General features: G+C 43.3%; 1 protein-coding gene across 1 annotated transcript; it reads left to right on the top strand.

Annotated features, from left to right (window-relative positions):
* Positions 1–15,745: 15,745 nt before the first annotated feature.
* LOC127777604 (leaf-specific thionin-like) lies at positions 15,746–16,816 on the top strand. The gene is made up of 3 exons (XM_052304205.1): positions 15,746–16,089; positions 16,271–16,339; positions 16,453–16,816. Exons 1-3 carry the CDS (start codon positions 15,852–15,854, stop codon positions 16,551–16,553), a joined length of 408 nt encoding a protein of 135 aa, XP_052160165.1. The 5' UTR covers positions 15,746–15,851; the 3' UTR covers positions 16,554–16,816.
* The last annotated feature ends 2,990 nt before the right edge of the window (positions 16,817–19,806 follow it).

Here is a 19,806-nt window from a genome sequence, read left to right as displayed (position 1 = left end):
GCGAATAAAATGTCATTACAGAGGTAGATAGTTCCTCTCAATCAATAAAGATCTAAGCAGCGAAAAATAAGATAAACGGCGCAGACGATTCCACTCCACAGGCAGCTTGACCAGGGCTACACCTAATCCTCCACACCATCAGCATCACTGTAGAACTCCTCCTCTGATGAATGATTGCAAGGTGAGTATATGACATACTCAGCAAGCCACGCAGCAAATATGCAAGTGCACAGGATAACAAAGGATGGCATAGTAGGGTTTCATTTGCATAAACAGCATTTAATAAACATTTCAGAATTTAATAAAACAGTTGAGTAATAATTAAACAATATTAATCCAACGCTATACAACATACCCTGTTGCATAGGCCCAACCATTCTGAACAACCAATCCCGGCTGCACAGTTCTATCTCCAAACCAGGATTATACCATTCCAAACCAGGAGCTAATCAAATTATTACCAGTCATAGTATCTTTTATTATGATGAGAGGTGTGAGACTAATCACGAAAGACATTGTTAGACCCGCCCATAACCGCGGGCACGGCTATTCGAATAGTTTTACTCTGGCCAGAGGTGTACCACTGTACCCACAAGACACAGCCCCACGACATGTTACCATGCGCCTTGATACCACCACGGTACCTCAGAAAGGAGCTGTGACAGTACCCCTCGCACAACACAATCCACCACAGCGCACCGTTCCTGGATCATAATCACCCCCTTATAAACAAGGCATGGACTCCCCAGCGACCCCCGTGGGCTTATCTCCGCCACTTCTCAGTCTGGTGCCCCGCAATGAACCATGCTATACAAAAGGTAAAGCCGTTGCCCACGCTGGCTTGTGGTTGGCACGGTTAATGTTTCACAACCGAAACTCGTGAACCGGTCCTTAATTGTCATGAGCACGACCATCAAAACCATGTGCTCACAACCCACCATTAACAGGTTTTAGTTGGCAAATTAATTAATTAACCAATTATGATTAACCATCATGAGCTATCATTAAGCCATCATTAAATAATAGGGAGTCATAAGTTATCCCAATAGTGTGCTAATGTTTCTAAGCACGGCTAAGCAATCACATCTAATATCTAGCTGAACCAATATATAAAGCTCAACTAGTCAATTTATAATAACCCAAGGTATCAAGGAATAAAGTAATCAAAAACAAAAGGGCTATAACAAACAATAGGTTAATTCCACCCAATGACATTCGAAAATAAATGCAATAATTGAATAGAAATAATAGCTTTAAACGGGATCAACATATTCAAAGGGTTGTTTGGAATCTGTGTGACTTGCCTTGCTGGCCTTGGAACTCTTCAAATTCTTCTCCTGCGAAAACGGACTCTCCGGAAACGTCGGAATCTAAACAGAAAAGAGCAAAACAGCAAAACAGCACATAAACAAGCATGAACAGTACATGTGGATATTTTTAACATGTAGATCTCAATTTTAGAAAAATTTAGAGACTTGAACCAACAAAATCCGAGCTAAGATGAATTAGTTATGAATTTTTAAAGATTAAATCGGATTAAAACACTTATATGGATTTTAATTGAATTATGACGCAATAATGAATTATTTTTGAAAAGGAAAAGATGATTTATTGCGTCAGCGCCTAGGGTTTGCGGTGGACCGGGTGCACGGCGACGGTTCACGAGAACGGACGGCCGAGATCGATCCATCCAAAACGAACGGCCGGGATCGATCGGTCCACAGCCAGACCACGGCGGTCGGCACCGATGGCGTCAGCGGTGACGTCACCTCCGGCGGCGACCGAACCGCGCGAGCTCGCCGGCGAACGACGGCGCGGCGGCGCGAACGGAGAGCACCTACGGGTAGCGGACGGCACGGCGAACTCACCGGTGACCAAAGAAGCGGCGGAAGAACAACGGACGGCGACAGCGGCGAAGAAGAAGCGGCGGCGACCTCCGTCTTGACGACGGCGACGATGTTCCGGCGGTCGACAGCGACGGCGGAGGGGCGGACGAGGACGGCGACGCGACAGCGACCACGACGGCGACCTCCCCGAGCAGCGACGACGACTGGAGCGACGGCGACGCACGGCTGGAGCGACGGTGGCGACGGCGGCGCGAGGGCTCACGGCGCTAGAGCTCTACCGGCGACGAGAGGCGAAGGCGAGGGGGGCGACGGGTAGCGGCGGGCTTGGGGGTCCTTTTATAGGGGCAAGGACACGGCGGCGAAGGCCCACGGCGGCCGGCGACGAGAAGGAAAGTCTAGGGTTCGGAGGAGAGAGACCGATCCGATTCGACCTCAAATCCACGAATTTCCAAACGATTTTAGCCGATGATTCCAAAAGAGAAAAGATAGAGGAGATCGAGAAGATCATTTCCCCTCTATCGATTTCATCGGAAACGGAAAGGATCGGCCGGATTTGGAAGGAGACGGCGGCGGCGCGGCGCTAGGGTTTCGGGCGGCGGCGGCGCGAGGAAGACGACGAGTCTGACAGGTGGGCCCCACCTGTCAGCGAGCGGGAGCGCGCGCGCGAGCGGCGGCTCGGCTGCGGACTGGGCCGGCTTGGGCCAGAGAGAGAGAGAAGGTTTTGGGCCGACTTTCGGCCCAAAGCCAAAAGAGACTTTTTAAAACTTTTTCCAATTTAAATTACTCATGAAATGCAATTCCATTTATTAAAAATACTTCCTTAGCTCAAATAAATCCCAGAAAAATCTAGGAATTATAGAATTAAGCAAAGTATTTAATGAAACTTTATCTGGCCCCATTTTATATTGGAATTTATTATTTAAAATTAGATCTTCTCTTCTAGGCTTTTAAAATCATTTCTAATAATTCCAATTAAACAACAATTTATATATTTAGGATTTTTAGGGTGTGACAGTCATAGACTCTGACTCGTGGTATGCAACCATCGTCAACTTCATGGTCGCGGGGCATGTACCCCCGGGAGAAGATAAGAAGAGGTTGATCTACAAGAGCCGCGGGCACTTGTGGGATGCACCTTACCTATACAGAGTCTGTTCAGACGGTCTACTACGAAGATGCGTTCCGGTAGATAAAGGCATGAAGATCATTGAGAAGTGTCATGCTGCCCCATATGGAGGTCACTACGGAGCATTTAGAACACACGCAAAGATCTAGCAGAGGGGATTCTTTTGGCCAACAATGTACGATGACACAAAGGAATTCGTTCGGAGATGCACAACTTGCCAGAAGCATGGAGGAATCACTGCTCGCGATGCGATGCCACTTACATACAACCTTCAAGTCGAGTTATTTGATGTACGGGGCATCAATTTCATGGGACCTTTCCCAAAGTCCTATGATTGCGAGTATATCCTGGTGGCCGTTGACTATGTGTCCAAGTGGGTAGAGGCAATGCCATGCAGGGCCGCAGACGCCAAGCACGCCCGCCGGATGTTCCATGAGATTATCTTCCCTCGTTTTGGAACTACGCTGGATGGTGATAAGTGACGGAGGGTCTCATTTCATCGATAAGACCTTCCGAAACTTTTTGCAAGAACTTGGGGCTCAGCACAACATTGCCACTCCATATCATCCCCAAACAAGTGGACAGGCACAAACGAGCAACAAACAAATCAAGAACATTCTGCAGAAGACTATCAATGAGATGGGGAAGGCATGGAAGAACAAGCTACCTGATGCACTTTGGGCATATAGGACTGCTTATAAGACGCCGATCGGCATGTCACCATACCAACTTGTCTACGCGAAGACTTGTCACTTTCCAGTAGAGTTGGAACACAGGGCGCACTGGGCTATCCGGACTTGGAACATGGATTTAACGGGAGCCAAACAGCACAGGAAGATGCAGCACTCTGAGCTGGAAGAATGGAGGGACAAGGCCTATCACAATGCCAAGATCTACAAGGATAGAACCAAAAGATGGCATGACAAGCGGATCAAGCACAAGGAGTTCAAAGCAGGGGACAAGGTGCTGCTGTTCAATTCTCGGGTGAAACTTTTCGGACATGGAAAACTTTGAAGTAAATGGATGGGTCCATATATTGTCGTCGACGCTTCATCACAAGGAGCCGTCACGCTGCGCGACAACGAAGGTAACATCTTTAAGGTAAATGGTCATCGTTTAAAAGTTTTCCTTGATCCGTTAGAAGTTGATTGTGACTTAGATGTTGTGAATCTAGTCTCTTTTAGCTTCTACCCGGAATCTTTAGCTCCCACTTGATCCGTTAGTTTTCAATGCCACGAGTCCTTTGGCCTCCCTCTAGTTATCTTAGGTCTAGCTTTCATGGATAAAATAAAATAAAATAAAGTTGGCTCCTTAGTCTTCCAACCAAGTGAGTCCTTTTTGCTTCACTTTTGTCTTTGTTTTTCATTTTTGTGTCCAATAAAGAGCCCCATGTACAAAGTCAAGTGTGGGGGTGATCTTGCACATCAACGCCATAACCAAAGCAAGATCACCCCAGAAGTGATGAGCCATGATGAAACACACAAGGGAAATTGATACAGTCAGAACCAATGAATCGTCCTCTGTCTTATACAGAGCGCAGGTTTGCACAATTTTTCCTTTGGACATCCATTCTATCTTGAGTTTAATTTGATTATCAATTCTGAAACATCGAAGATAATTAAACTCAAGCTAGGGATGGTACAATTAGAGTTCATGGCCTCCCTAAAAATAACATGCATGCCTATTATTCTTTGCTCATTACTTGTTGCTTGTGGAGACATATTCAATAGGCACCCCATGCTATCTAGGTAATTGAGGATTGAGATATAGTCTGATGATAGAAATCCTACTCTTCATGTCGCTACATACGCTGCTTATTATTACATTGAGCCTTGTCAAGTTTTGTGACCCTAGTGAAATGCTTTTCATACTTTCATGGTCAAGATCACACACATTCCACATACACACATAAATGCTTGACTTCTACATTGGAAGTAAGCATTGCTCATTTACCATTCATTTCATCTATAGTCCACAAATAAATACTCCATGTCATTTATGTCTCTTCCTCCAAAGTTCTTCCAAAGAAAAAAAAAGAAAAAGAGAGAGGCATGGCTGTGCAAAAAGAAAGAAAAAAAAAGTGCTCATAGAAGTATGGAGCATGATGGTGAAAAAGAAGGAGAAAAAAAGAAAAATAAAAGAAAAAAAAGATAGCCATGTACTCTCCCAAGTTTCAAAAGAAAAAAAATAAATGGAGGAGGAGGTATACAAAAGGAGTTATTTTTATTTTTCTTTTTCCACCCACAACTTCACCATACACATACACATGCACATTCTTGACCACAAAGTATGTCTTGTCTTTCCATGGATCCGTTATTTGACTTTGCAATATATGTGATGCAAGTAATGCTCTACTCTTTTCCATACCCTAGCTCCACATAAGCCTTATTAGATGGTAGGAAAAGAAAAGGCACAATCATATGCCTTTGTGAGCAATCATACACTTTGAGTGATCGAGAGAATCAATGGAGGAGTAAAGCAAAGTTATAGTTTTGTGTTACTTGAAAAAAAACCCCAAGTTGTTCTTCATGAAAAGTTAGGGTGACTTGAGTCAAGATTGTTCCATTTCTCAATTGCTCAGGATCACATGATAGACACTACAAAGACCCACAAGTACATGTATGGCTTTGAATAATTTGTTTGCATGATTATTAGTAAGGAAGTAATAACTCTGTTGTAGAGTCCTTAGCCTTCACTCGGGACGAGCAAAGGTTAAGTGTGGGGGTGTTGTTGACGATCCAAAAATCATAATATTTGACCGTCAATACTTGCATATAATGAAATAAAATATGGTATCCAACTTAGTGGTAGGTATTATTACTAATCATTTCCACTAGTGTTGGTGAAACATGTGTATGCAGGTATTTTGAGGAGAAAACACATCCGTCATGCGACAAAATGCACCTCCGCGCATTCAGGACGCGTTTACACGGATTGGAGGCCCCATAAGTCAATTAAACAACTCTAAATGGGCCCAACTATCATGCCAATGGGCTGAGGGCCTCAAAATTAGTGTCCACTATGAAAAACGGGCCGAACGGAGCCGTCCCGGGTTACCAGTTCGGCCGAACCCTTTTGGTGGCCGTTGATCGCCAAATTTTGTGTGGACGGCCCTGATTACTTCCTGATGGCTGTTCCAGGGTAGTTTGGTCATTTCGCATAGGCTGTAACCGTCATACCTGCCTATATAAGGAGTAGTTCACTCTCATTTCCAACACACAACTTTGAGCTAAATTAAAAGAGGCTCTATTGTATCTTTTGTACATTAGAATATGATTGAGAGTGATGGGAAGCTCTGGAGGTGTGCCCGGAAGTTTGGCGCTCATCCGACTTCTACGTCGACGAGTGTAGCTTCGTAGGAGGAATTCGGGAGGAGTACCGGAGCTGTCGGTACACTCTGCTCCGGGTTCAGAGAACTTCTTCTATTAAGTAAACATTCGTGTTTCTTTCTTTTGTTATTTAATTATTTAGTCTAAGTAAGTTTTATTTCCATCTTTGCAGGTTCATTGTTTAGTATTTATACTAAGTGCTCTAGTGCTAGGACTCCGGATAGAGAAGGAAGTTCCTGCGCTAGTATTAGAGTAGTAATTAATAACTTAGGCGTCGTGTCTATGTTAGAGATAACCATTGTTTGTTGTGTATCCCACGGATTTGTCAAAGGTAGGCGACAGGTGGTGATAGTCCTGAATTCCGTCCTAGTAATCCACCACATTCGAATACATCATAGAGCTATAGCCGGAACCACGCTGGCAGATCAGCAGGGTTCGGTGCCCGAAGCAATAGATAGGGAATTACCTTGCTTAGCGTAGATAATTAAAGCACATAGAAAGTCCTCTCTAGCCTGCCTACCTATAGTTGTTGTCCTTGGATCGTCTTAACCTTAGATAGATTACACACGTTCCTTGAGTTCGATATCCATTTGGGGTCACCCGAAGGTGAAGTGCTACAGCGGTATTCCGTGTGCTTGCAGATTTATCTGTGGTCGTAAGAAATACCAACACTCTCTCTCACTCTCTCACCTCTCTATCCTTTCTCACTCTCTCACCTCAATCTCCTCTCCTGGGCACGGCCGGCGCGGGCACGGCCAGCGGCGGCCGGCTGCACCGCCTCACTTGGCGGCGGCCTCGGCGGCATGCGTGCGTCAGCGACCGAGAGCGGCGGGCACCAAGGCGCGTGCGCGCGGCGGTGGGCAACCGGGAGCTACGTCTCGGCGGCGCGTGCGTGCGGCGGACGACTGTCCCCCACCCGGATCCAGCGGAGGCAGTTTCCCCTCACCCGATTCTGGCGGCGGCGGCCGTCCCCCGCCCGGATCCGGCGGCCTCGGCGGCATGCACGTGGCATCGCCCGGGGGCAGCTGGCGGGAACAGCGGGCGGGAGCGGCGGGCTCGGCGGCTCGTGCGTGCGGCGGCGGCCGTTACCGGCCCGGACAGTGCGGAGGCTCTGGATCCGCTACCGCGGCGGCGACCGCGAGGAGGCGGCAACGACAGCTTTAGGGTTGGGGTTTTCTTTTTTGGATTTTATATTTTTCGGTTTTTTATTTTTGCCTGCGGGCGACATAACCACTCCGCACACGAAAATTAGAGTTTTGCGTGCGGGTGCGCCACCCGCACGCAAAAATTTTACAGACCCTTGGTTCCAGACGGTTGGAACATCCGCACGCGAAAATCACTTTTAACCGCACGGAAAAATCGTTTCTCTACTGGTGATTCTAGGAGAAAAAAATAAACGATCAAAATTGAACTTGTAAAAAATAGCATACTATATATAATGCTAATTTCCGCACCGAGAGTAGGCTTCTGATAGGCCTCTCGCACATTGGAGATACCACCAAATCACCAAGGATCATGCGTACGAGGTTTTTAAGTTCATTCTGAACCATGCATCCATCCCGAGAATGCAGTCCGCATGGCTTACGTGCCATGCATATGATATGCATATGGTGTGCTCTTTTGTCCATCCACGTACTCCCTGTTCAGCAATATATATATATATATATATATATATATATTAAGGTGACAATAGGCATCGATCCAGAGAGAGTTAATTAACATGAGATATGCATGCACATAATAATTATTGACCAGATACTATATCTGTGGTTCAGCTAGCTAGACTAGGCAGGAATTAAGATCGAAGCCCAAGTACCGTATTGAATCTAAAATAAGGGGGAAAATCAATGATGCAGGCGCTGGAGTCATTTGAGCGTGTCTGGTGGCATATTTGTAGGTGTGTAACTGTGGTGCACATAGTAGTTGCAAGTTTCTTGCCAGGCCAACTATGGTAATTCTCCATGTCTTATCTATGGAAATAAGTTTAAATGTGTTCAAAACAACATGGATAACTAGGATCCATATCCATGGTAAACATATCAAGCAAGGAAAAGCATTTGGTATAAATAAAAAGATAAGTAGATCCATTTGAGTACAAACAAGGTATTCTAATCATTCCTATCGTTCGAATATGTGCAGATTTTGTAAAACAACATGTTTGCCGAAAACATGAGGTTCAATATATTCAAAGGGAGGGAGGACACTTGCCTTGATTATGATCCTTAATCGGGACAACTATATACTCAACCTCCTCATTGATGATGGCCACTGGTACAAAAAACCCATATAGGTGCTAGTTAGGAACTAATTGGTGTCGGTTTCCCAGCCGGCACCAATTGGTTGGCACCAGTGACACTAGGTTATTAGTGTCAGTTATAGAACCGGTACCTTTGTGCTCTCCCTGATTTTTTTTTTTTAAAAAGGAAACCACCTCCAAGCTGAGCCGATGCTTTCTATGTCTCACATGTCACAAAACGTTTTTGATCCTGAAGAGTTAGGCCCACTTCAAACATTGGCAACCGAGACAGCGTGTCAGCTTGAGATGTTTTTTGCTCCATCTTACTTCAATATGATGGTCCACATCGTCCCTCGGATTATTGAAATTGGACCCGTATACCTACATCAGATGTGGGCGTCTGAGAGGTACATGTCAGTTCTGAAAGGGTATGTCTGTAACCCAGCTCATCAGAAGGGATCAATGATAATGGGGTACACAACTGAGGAGGTGGCTGGTTGAATGCTGTATAGATTATGTGAAGGGACGCCACACCCCTTGTTATAACCCCCGTTGTACATGAGGGTCGGTTACTTGGGAAGTGGACCGTTGGCAAGAAAAGGTTCTATGATAACGACTACAAAGCTGTAGCGGAAGCTTTTAGCAGCGTGCCGCAACAACTAGCCATCCTCGAGCCATACATTGAGGGACACATGAACGAGATAAGAGCATGCAACCCTAGAAGACCGGCGACTTGGATCTCAAAGGAACAGAAGCGCAAATTTCCTGAATGGTTGAAGGAAAAAACATGTCGTTCGGTGAATCGCTTGCACAGGTTGGCAACTGGCCCAAGTAGCCTCATGAACTCATGGCAATGGTACGACATCGGCAGATATACGTTTTACACGATAGGCAAGAACAAGAAAAGCGCAGCTCATAATAGTGGAGTTCGTGTGGAGGCGTTGGACGCAATAGGCGAGAAGAAGTCAAACTATGGATAATACAAGACATTTGGGAGCTTGACTATGGCATTAACATCCAGGTCCCGGTACTATGATGCCAGTGAGTCAAAGACACAACAGGCGTATCCATCGATTACTACGGCCTTACGGTTGTGGAACGTAGTAAACTAAGCCACAAGGATGATCCATGCATTCTTGCTGAATATGTTGGACAGGTTTTCTATGTGAAGGACCCATCCAACGAGCGGATGGACATTACTGTAGTGGGAAAGCAACACATTATTGGCATCGATAACACTAAAGACATGTCAGATTACAACCAATATGACGACGTCCCATTATTCACAGATATTCCTAACCAGATCAAGCGAATTGAGACAACCCTTGACGAAGAGAAGTTTTCGTCTGTGCGGAAGGATGGTGCTGCGAAAATTGTGAAACATTAGTATATATATATATATATATGTTGTTGTGTACAACCTGTTTTGAAAACGATTAATGTATCCAACTTATAGCCCCTTCAAACGATTAATGTATAAAACTTATGGTTCCATGTTTATCTGTACTATATGTCGTTCTCAATTTATATGGTTGAATAATTAAGATGTGGTTTGATCAATATACAAGCGATTTAATTAGATGCGATTGAAATTCATTTGTGGTTAAATAATTATATTTCTATGGTTGAATAATTTGTTGGCATTAATCATATGGATGAATAATTATATTGATTAATTAATTAAGTTGTGGTTTATTAACTATAACCCTATTTAGTTATAGTTAAAGAATTATAGTTAAACAATTTATGGGTTTAATTAACTATAACTATATTTAATTTGTGGTTGAATAATTATATTGATTAATTAACTATATTTAGATGGGATTTATTAATTTATCTGCATTTATTTTTGCGTGCGGGCGGCTTAGCCGCCCGCACGGAATAATATCATCCCGTGCAGGCTACTTAAACCACCCGCACGGGAATATCGATTACCCGCAGGCGATAATATGGTTACATAAGCACCGCGCGGGCGGGCGAAATTACCACCGACGCTGCCCAGTTGTTTGCCGCCGCTGCCGCCTCCTCGCTGAGCCCCAAACGCCACCGGTGGCCTCCTCGCCTCACCAGCCTCCACCTCTGCCGCCGGCTCCTCTCCTCCTCGCCCTTCATGCTGGCGATGTCCTCTCCGGCCACCACCGCCACCTCCTCCTCTACTCCTCTCCTCCTCTCGCCATCAAGATCTGGGCCGCTGCCGCCTCCTCTCCTCCTCGCCCTCACGCCGGCCTCCCCGACCTCCGCCGCGGCCGTCGTCCTCCCGAAACAACCAGCCTCCCCGACCTCTGCCGCCGCCGACCTCCTCCCCAAGCCGCTGGCCTGACCGACCTCTGCCGCCGGCCACCTCCTTCCCAAGCTGCCGGCTTCCCCAAAATCCGCCGCCGGCCACCTCCACCCCAAGCCGCTAGCGGTAAGCGTGTTTTAGGTTTTTTGTGAAAATTTGTGATATGTGCAATTTGTGATATGTGAAATTTGGGACTTAGGGTGATATTTGTGAAATTTGTGAAATGACAATTTGTCAATTTTGTGCGATGTCAATTTTTATTAAAAAATGTAGATGCAATTTTTTTATATGTCAATTTTGTGATTTTTGGGACTTAGGATATGTGGTATATATGTAATTTTTTTTATAATTATTCATTTATATATGGATTTAGTTCCTAGGTTATTAAATCATCACAGAATATGAGGTGCTCTAGGTGCCATATTGGTTTCGTCGAGTTAGTGCATTGACGGAGCCAACCAAGACACCTTGGGACGCCGAGGATCATATTATGTCTTTTATAGGAAATATATATGTTTACGGTTTTTTAGGGGTTTAGTGCAAGTATGAAATTGGGCTCGAATAATTTATATGTAACTTTACAATTCTAAAACACACACACAAAAAAAAGGTTAAAGTGCGTAGATATTTCCAAACGGCTAGCATGATTAATTGAGTTACAATTATTACAAAGATAGAAATAGATTTATCTAATATTTTTAAACAACTTCTATATAAAAAAATTTCACATTAAGTATTTTAAAATTTTGTTAACATAAATCGGGGTAAAACCAAAGAGTGGGGCAGCGGTCGTTACATGGGCTACAACGACTAGTACAATGCAGAACTATTAGTTGCTACTTCCTTACTAGCTAGACCTCACTTCACCATGTTTGTTCTGACAATAGGTATAGGTGCAACTGTACAAGCTAGTGCAATAAGCATGGTCCGCATGCCTGCATGTCCCTGCATTATATCCATCTACATAATCCAAGGAAGCAAATTTGTATAGGTGATAATATATATGCACGAGATATGCATACACAGATTATATTATCATCGATCAGAGAGCTAGCACTTAGATATTTTTATACTGGAATTTAATTAGTCTATTCTTTACATCACTCAGCTGATAGTACATATCCGATCACAATCACATGCGGCGAGATCACTCTACGTACCATTCGAATATTGACCTATCACGTGCCGACCGACTGATAAACTAATGAACCGAATTGTATGGTTAGTACACCATTAGTCGATCACCCCACAAAATTAGTCTATCATCCATCTAATAAATACCTATAAAAATGAAAAATCCTTGGCTCAAATTTATTATCCATACACAACAATAAACTAGCATACCTTCAATTGAATGCCTATAAATTAATTTATGCATATATTCATGCATTCGTTTTTCAACTTAAAATTTTTAATAACACCTATATATCTGAAAAATTCTAAGAGCTAGAAGCACATTACATACAAGAACCAATACAAGCCTAAAATCCCACATTGGGAGGCCTAAAATTTGGGGAAAAAAAAAGAAGTTTTTAGGGTTACTCTCCTATCTCTAAATTTGACCAATTAAATCGAAAAAAAAGAGGAATGGTGTAGTATATACTGCTCTTCAACTTTCATGAGAAATTCCGAGAAAAATAGGTCCAAATCGACTGGATTTGAGGAGGAGAGGTATAGGTGCTACTTCCTTACTAGCTAGATCACCTCACTTCACCATGCTTGTTCTGACAATAGGTATAGGTGCAACTGTACAAGCTAGTGCAATAAGCATGGTCCGCCTGCCTGAATGTTTCTGCATTATATCCATCCAAGGAAGCAAATTTGTATAGGTTATAATATATATGCACGAGATATGCATACACAGATTATATTATCATCTATCAGAGAGCTAGCACTTAGATATTTTTATAATATAATTTAATTAGTCTATTCTTTACATCACTCAGCTGATAGTACTTATCCGATCACAATCACATGCAGCGAGATCACTCTACGTACCATTCGATCATTGACCTATCACGTGCCGACCGACTCTGATAAACTGACGAACCTAATTATATGGTTTGTACACCATTAGTGTATCATCCCATAAAATTAGTCTATCATCCATATAATAAATACCTATGAAAATGAAAAATCCATGGCTCAAATCTATTATCAATACACACCAATAAACTAACACATACCTTCAATTGAATGCCTATAAATTAATTTATGCATATATTCATGCATTCATTTTTCAACTTAAAATTTTGAATAACACCTATATATCTGAAAAATTCTAAGAGCTTGAAGCAAGTTACATACAAGAACCAATACAAGCCTAAAATCCCACATTGGGAGGCCTAAAATTTGGGGGAAAAACGAAGTTTTTAGGGTTACTCTCTGATCTCTAAATATTTGACCAATTAAACCAAAAAAAAAGAGGAATGGTGTAGTATATGCTGCTCTTCAACTTCCATGAGAAATTCCGAGAAAAATAGGTCCAAATCGACTGGAATTGAGGAGGAGAGGAGAGGGAAGGGAGAACTGCTCCTATTTGGGCACGGACTGGGGGGAAGGAGGGAGGGCGCGCGTGACTAAGTCCTATTCGGATAGTGGTAATGATGCTGGTGTTGTAAGAGAGGAAGGGCGCCAATGAGGCTGATGCCAAAAAGGGTCTATTCCAGCAATTAGTTTATGAAGGGGTCTACTTAATTATCCTCTACCTCAACTCTCGTCATCACTGACCAGCTCATGAGCTACACTGTATTCTGGCTTCTCAAGTCCTTGCCGGTAATTTTTGCATGTGGTCCTCTTTAGACCTTGCCAGTAATTTAACATTTTTTTGCAGCCGAGGACTTAAGACGTTCGCCAGTAAATATAGGAGCGGCTTTAAAAAATTGGATCACAACCAACGAGCACACCTTGCCCCTCCCACACCCTAACTGCTCGACCTCTCAGCCCCTCACCCATCTCAGCTCTCTCCCTCACCTTTTCCACTTCCCTTTCCACCACAGCCCCTCCACTCTCTTCCTAATCTGGCCAAAGGGGCGGAAGCTGGCGGCGGCTGCACTCCCTTTCCCTCCCTGTCCTTGATCTAGTTGGAGGCAAGGAGGGCATCAGTGGCATCGACTAGATGCAGCTAATTAGGTGTAACCCCGAACTATGTGATTAGATGAACAAACTAAACATATAGTTAAAGAGCAAATAAATCAACCAGTCGAGTGGTTTTATTAAAAAAAAATTAAAGCATATGTGGTGTCAAATCTGACTTAACAATACTCATAGTCACTCATACAAAATATCAAATAGGTCTTGCCACTATAGGTAACGGAAGTGATTAAACCGGCACCTATAGTGCTTTTCCCACCTTCATAAAATGAAAAAAAAACTAACACCTTTAAACGAAGATAGGTGTCAGTTTTACAGAAAAACCGGCACCTATATTTTAGGTGTCGGTTCACCTATAATTAATTATAAGTGCTGGTTTTTAAAAAAACCGAAACCGATAAAATCGAGCCGAACCAGCCAGGGGAGATATTTTTCCTCTAGATGGGGCCCACACCCACACCGGCAGGAGATAAGGCCGAGCCCTTCTCTCGGCTTCTCCTCTCTCTCTCTGCGGCAGCGGTGGGAGAGGTAGTGACGCTTCTCCTCTCTCTCTCTGTGTCTCTCTCTCTCTGCGGCAGCGGCGGGAGAGGTAGCGACGCCCTCCCGTCAACTAGATCGGGGGGAGGGGAGGTGCAGCGGCGGCGGACGACATGGAGGCGGCGGCCTGGACCCCCCCTCCCCCCGCCAGATCGAGCGAGAGAAGAGGTGTAGCGGTGGTGGCGGGTTGGACCTCGCCTCCGCCAGATCCGGTGGCGTGGAGGCAGCAAGTTCACACTAACTTCACTCAGACCATCACACAATAGCATCATATACGAATAGAAACCATCTAGAAGTCATATCCATAAAGCACTGTAGAAATCCCACGAAAACAATCCGAAACTGACTCCTACCTGGAGTCTGCTAATCTGACCGTTGGGCAACCCGGTTAGACCGGTCCAACACCACTGGTCTGACTGGCAGTCCCCGCCTGGTCTGACCAGCCACCAAGAGCCGACTACCGAAAACACTATTCACCGTATTTTCACAAAGCACTCACCTTTGACAATTGTTCATCACCACGATTAAATCATCACATGATTCTACACATATCTAGAGAGAGGAGGCAAGAGAAGGCAATAATATATGTTGGTAAGGACATAGCTACAGTGACGAAAGTGATGATGAACTCCACCGGTATCGTTAGATTTGTGCTGATGTATATGTTTCTTTTTTCACAACAGCTTAGTGCCGTTTTCTTTTGATATGTCCTCCACATGTGTTGTTGCTGTCAAGTGGCCATCGACTTAAATTTGCTAGTGTGTGAAATAATCACTGCTAGTATACAACATTAACTGGCAGCAGTACTATTATCGATTGGATACATCCGATTCTAAAATTTGGGTGTTGTAAACAGCTATACCCATAGGTTAGCCTAAGTGTAGTAGCGACATTTTTTTTAGTAAAATTTTTAACAGCCACCTAGCTACTAGGCCAGTACTACTAGCTATAGATGCTAGTAAGGCAGAAGATGCCATGTGATTAAGCTTCTTTTTCTCATCACGTTCACCACATGGGCAGCAAAAGTTTTGCATGAAATGGGATCAGTTGCAGTCTACAGAACACAGTACACACTCGGTCTTCTATATTTCGCTGGACGATAGCAGGTAAGTATGTACCAAGCCATCCATATACATGTGTCATGCAATAAAGTAGCTTGGTCTCTAAACAAACAAATACAGAGAACATATCATCAATATAACTATTGTGAATTAAAATAACATAATCATCTCTATCATGCGGGTGCAGCTTGGGCATGATGTTGGCTTCAGCTATAAATAGACGCGTCGCACTCTCCAATCAGATGCACAACCACAAGACCAAGGAAGCACTAGCCTTTCAGCCCTCTTGCTTTAGTTTGTTGATCCCCGACTAAATCTCATTGGAAAACAAGCTAGAAAACATGGAAGGAGTGAAGAGTTTGATCATGTGTATGCTAGTGCTAGGCTTAGTCCTGCAACAAGAGAAGATCCAGGTGGAAGCAAAGAGTTGTTGCCCATCCACCACAGCAAGAAACGTCTATAACACATGCCGTTTCACGGGTGGCTCAAGAGACACCTGTGCTAAACTTTCTGGCTGCAAAATTGTTGATGGGAACTGCAAGCCTCCTTACGTTCACCATACCCTTCACCCTGAAGCTGGTAAATTAGAAACATTAACTCTCCTTGTCTATATTTCTATCTTGCATTCACCACGCCCTTCACCCCAGCTAACCTAGGCAAATTAAAACATATTAACTCCCTTTGTGTAAACTTTTGGGCTATTAATTTTGTAATATCTATTGGTACAAGCATTTATTCATGCATATACATGATTTTGCAGAGGAATCGGAGGTACTTGACTTCTGCAAGCTGGGATGTGCTTCGTCTGTGTGCAGCACCATGAGCACTCGTAAGCAAGAAAAAACATCATATTAAATTACCATTGATTTTCAACCAAAAAAATAAAGATTCTTTGTTGTATATAGCTAATGTATAGATTGAATCATTTGTTTTCCTTTTCAGTTTCTAGCAATGAAGAAGCGAATTATGCCGTCGATCGTTGCAACGATGCATGCCACCGCTTCTGTACCAAGGAAGCTGAGACTGTCACCGTTGTTTCCTAAGCAAGTGCAACATGCAAGCATAAGGGCTTCACACATCGAAGCCCATGGAAGGCTATGCCACCCTGGAGTACTCATTAATAAAACGGATATCATGATATCCAAGCCAGTGTGCCATCGATCGATCTATCTTGATTTCTGTCACTCTTTATTTCCAATAAGCTATGATAATCACGATCTACCATCATATATTATCTTTTCTTGAGGATGGGAGCATACGTAGAGTGATGATATCATTGCCTAATAAATAAATCTTTATCCCTTTTGTTAAAATTTTATAATGCATGCTACATATATCGGAACTGAGGTGGCAATGAATATACATGATCAATTGAGCTGGATAGTCCATTACAGGTTTTATAGACATATACATGGTGAAGAAAATAAATTATTTTCCTTCCTTAATTAAAAGGATACTTGACCAAAACACAATGAATGATTAATTATTATAAATTGACCTCATGAACAGATGGTTAAACACACAGTTAATAACGCATAATGACTTACTTCTCATCTCTTCTATATGCTTGAGGACCATCCAAAATATTCAAATGTTTTCTTGGCGACAACACAATGAGCTTAACAATTACCAGGTAACCATATTTATATTCGCCATCAGAACTTACAGATTCAACCTGGCAACCTCTTGTTTATTATATGCCTAAGGCCTCCTTGGGCATTATAAAACTATTACACCTACAAACCAGCAATGAACTTACACCTGTATTTAGATATACACCTAATGTTGCTCAGTACAAGCCAAGTTGATGGAAGTACTGATGCTTATTACCTTGAAGAACAGTATATACAGTCATTGTTTAATTGTTTTTTGTACTGCTTGTTTGGGTAAGCGCTTATCAATCATGGTGGGCAGCTGGTAGGTATTTTGCTATAACCTCAAAATTAGGAATTAGGGATGGGGTCGATGTATATTCAGCCTGACTGACTTCGTCCCGACTCCGAGCAACACTATAACAAGATGATGGCAGGGTTGTGACTGCCATTGGAGCTACACGAAAGATGAGCAGAAACTACTATGAGAGATGTTGGGGTGGGGGGCTTTGCAAAAAAAAAAAAGAAACAGGCCGGAACTTCATGCGAAGAAAGATGAAGAATTTTAAAATCCTCATTAAAAGACTATTGAAGCTAAAAATTGAGCAAATTGTCAAACCAAATATCGTTGGTCTTGCTTTTGGGCTGTTAACAAATATGCAAAAGAGGTTTGTTATTCCTATTATATGTTTTGATGAAGAGCTAGCTGCAAGTAATCGCTAACTCCCTGCCTTGTGAGGTGAAGGACTTCCCTTGATCTTATTTGGTTCTCCCTTTGACAGTAAAGAAGCCTTCTAAAGCGGACTTTCTATCCCTTACTGACAGAGTTGCTGATGAACTCCCATTGTGGAAGGCCTCACTCATAAACAGTGCCAGTCGCTTAGTTACGGTGAAAGCAGTGCTCTCAACTATACAAGAGGTAACCAAACCTATAGACAAGAGGAGGAGCTTCTTATGCTCAGAGCAAGAGAAGGCCAATGGTGGCAATTGTTTGGTCGATTGGAATAGAGTGTGCCGACTGTTTACACCCAAATTTGACACCTATGGACGAAATAGAGGAAAATTGCCAATGTTTGGAAAGTGCCAGGTTTCCTTCACAGGGCCGGTCAGACCATGGGTATGTGGGCAGTCTGACCGACTAGTAGGGCCGGTCTGACCGCAGGTATGTGTGCAGTCAAACCGTCATGGTCCAAGTCTGAGTCTGTTTTCGTTGGGTCTCGGGTTTCCTTGCTCGGGAATGCTATGTTTCGTGTTTCCATTGGTCTCTATCCCGAGTTGAATATGGAGAAGGGCCTTTAGAGGGCAAGACTAACCCCTATTTAAGGGACAAGGCCGGTTCATTGTAAACCCCCCGAATACAATATATTTGAATTGTTCTTTTACCATGTTGTCTATTTTAACCTAGTTTTAGTCCATCTTTGTCGATTTGCGCCGTAAATCATCCGCTGCCGCTGCGACAATGTGACACCTCTTTATAGGTTTGTCCTGAAAACCTTCCGTTTTGCCCACGGGATGGGCAGTTATCCCCATATCGATCTAAATCGGCATAGAGGCTGATTTTGATCTCTAAATCGACCCCGCTAGCCGGTTTAGCTGTTTTTCGACAAAACCCATCTTGATTTGGCTGTTTGGCTAGATCGAGGTGGTTGGCGACTCCATATCACCGCAAGGCGTTTAGATGTTGCGATCGTGCTTGTCGACTTGTCACAAAAAGTTGCCAACAAGATTTTTGGTGACTCCATTGGGGAACGATCTAATCGGCCATATCACGGTCGAATTTTGTTTGATCTAGTAATTTCTGTTTCGTCAAATCGAGAGTTTCGGCTAAACAGCCGAAATCAATCTATCTATCTACTGCCACTGTACATATCTATTGATTATTGTGTTGATTGATTCAGATCGGTGACATTGTTCTTGTACTACCGATCTGGCCGCTTATTTTGCCGGTCTAACCGACATATTCAGTCCGGTCAGACCGGAGAAGTGGAGCAGTAGCATGGCCGGCAGCTTCTCAGCTGTACTCGGCCAAGAGATCAGAAACTTAATCCAATTCGGTTTGTACGTGTTAAAAAAAATCAGGCTATACAAAGTCGATTTAATCAGTAGGCAAAACTGAATTGGTTTCTGTTAGTACATACATTAGCACATCTACCGAGGAGAATTACAAAAAATCAAAGCCGATTCATATTCGGCTGTTCTGTAAAAAATTCCAAATATTTGCTAGGCCTACACGGTTGATTACCAAATAGATCAAATATTTTTGATAAGTACAGTACAATATCAAGAAAAATCAGGACCGTATATTAATTTATTCGGTCAAATATTTCGGTTATGAGCTATGTGGCCCAAATTAATCAAGGAATTTCTTCATCAACCATGGCGAGCGGGAACGAGATCGACATGGTCACATTGGACAATCTTGATGAGGGAGCACGCAAGGCCATATAGGAACATCTCAAGGCGTATAGCCAGGAGATATTGATGAAGATGTGCACTAGGACCCGTCAAGGTGTGGTTCTCAAACCTGGTTCTCTTCACAAACCCGTCTTTGACGATAAGGTAACCTCCAATTCGCCTGATCCATGTCTTGCCATTCTAAAACATATTGATCGTTGTATAGATGCATCTTTTAGTGCTTATTTTGATAAAAATATGGTAGAAGATGCTTGTAAAACTTATTCTAGTAAGAAAATTGGCTCTAAAA

Source organism: Oryza glaberrima, chromosome 6 (genome assembly GCF_000147395.1).
Source record: "Oryza glaberrima chromosome 6, OglaRS2, whole genome shotgun sequence".
Lineage (NCBI taxonomy): Eukaryota > Viridiplantae > Streptophyta > Magnoliopsida > Poales > Poaceae > Oryza > Oryza glaberrima.
Note: the sequence above shows the minus strand (reverse complement) of the source record. Positions and strands in the feature narration are given on the sequence as shown.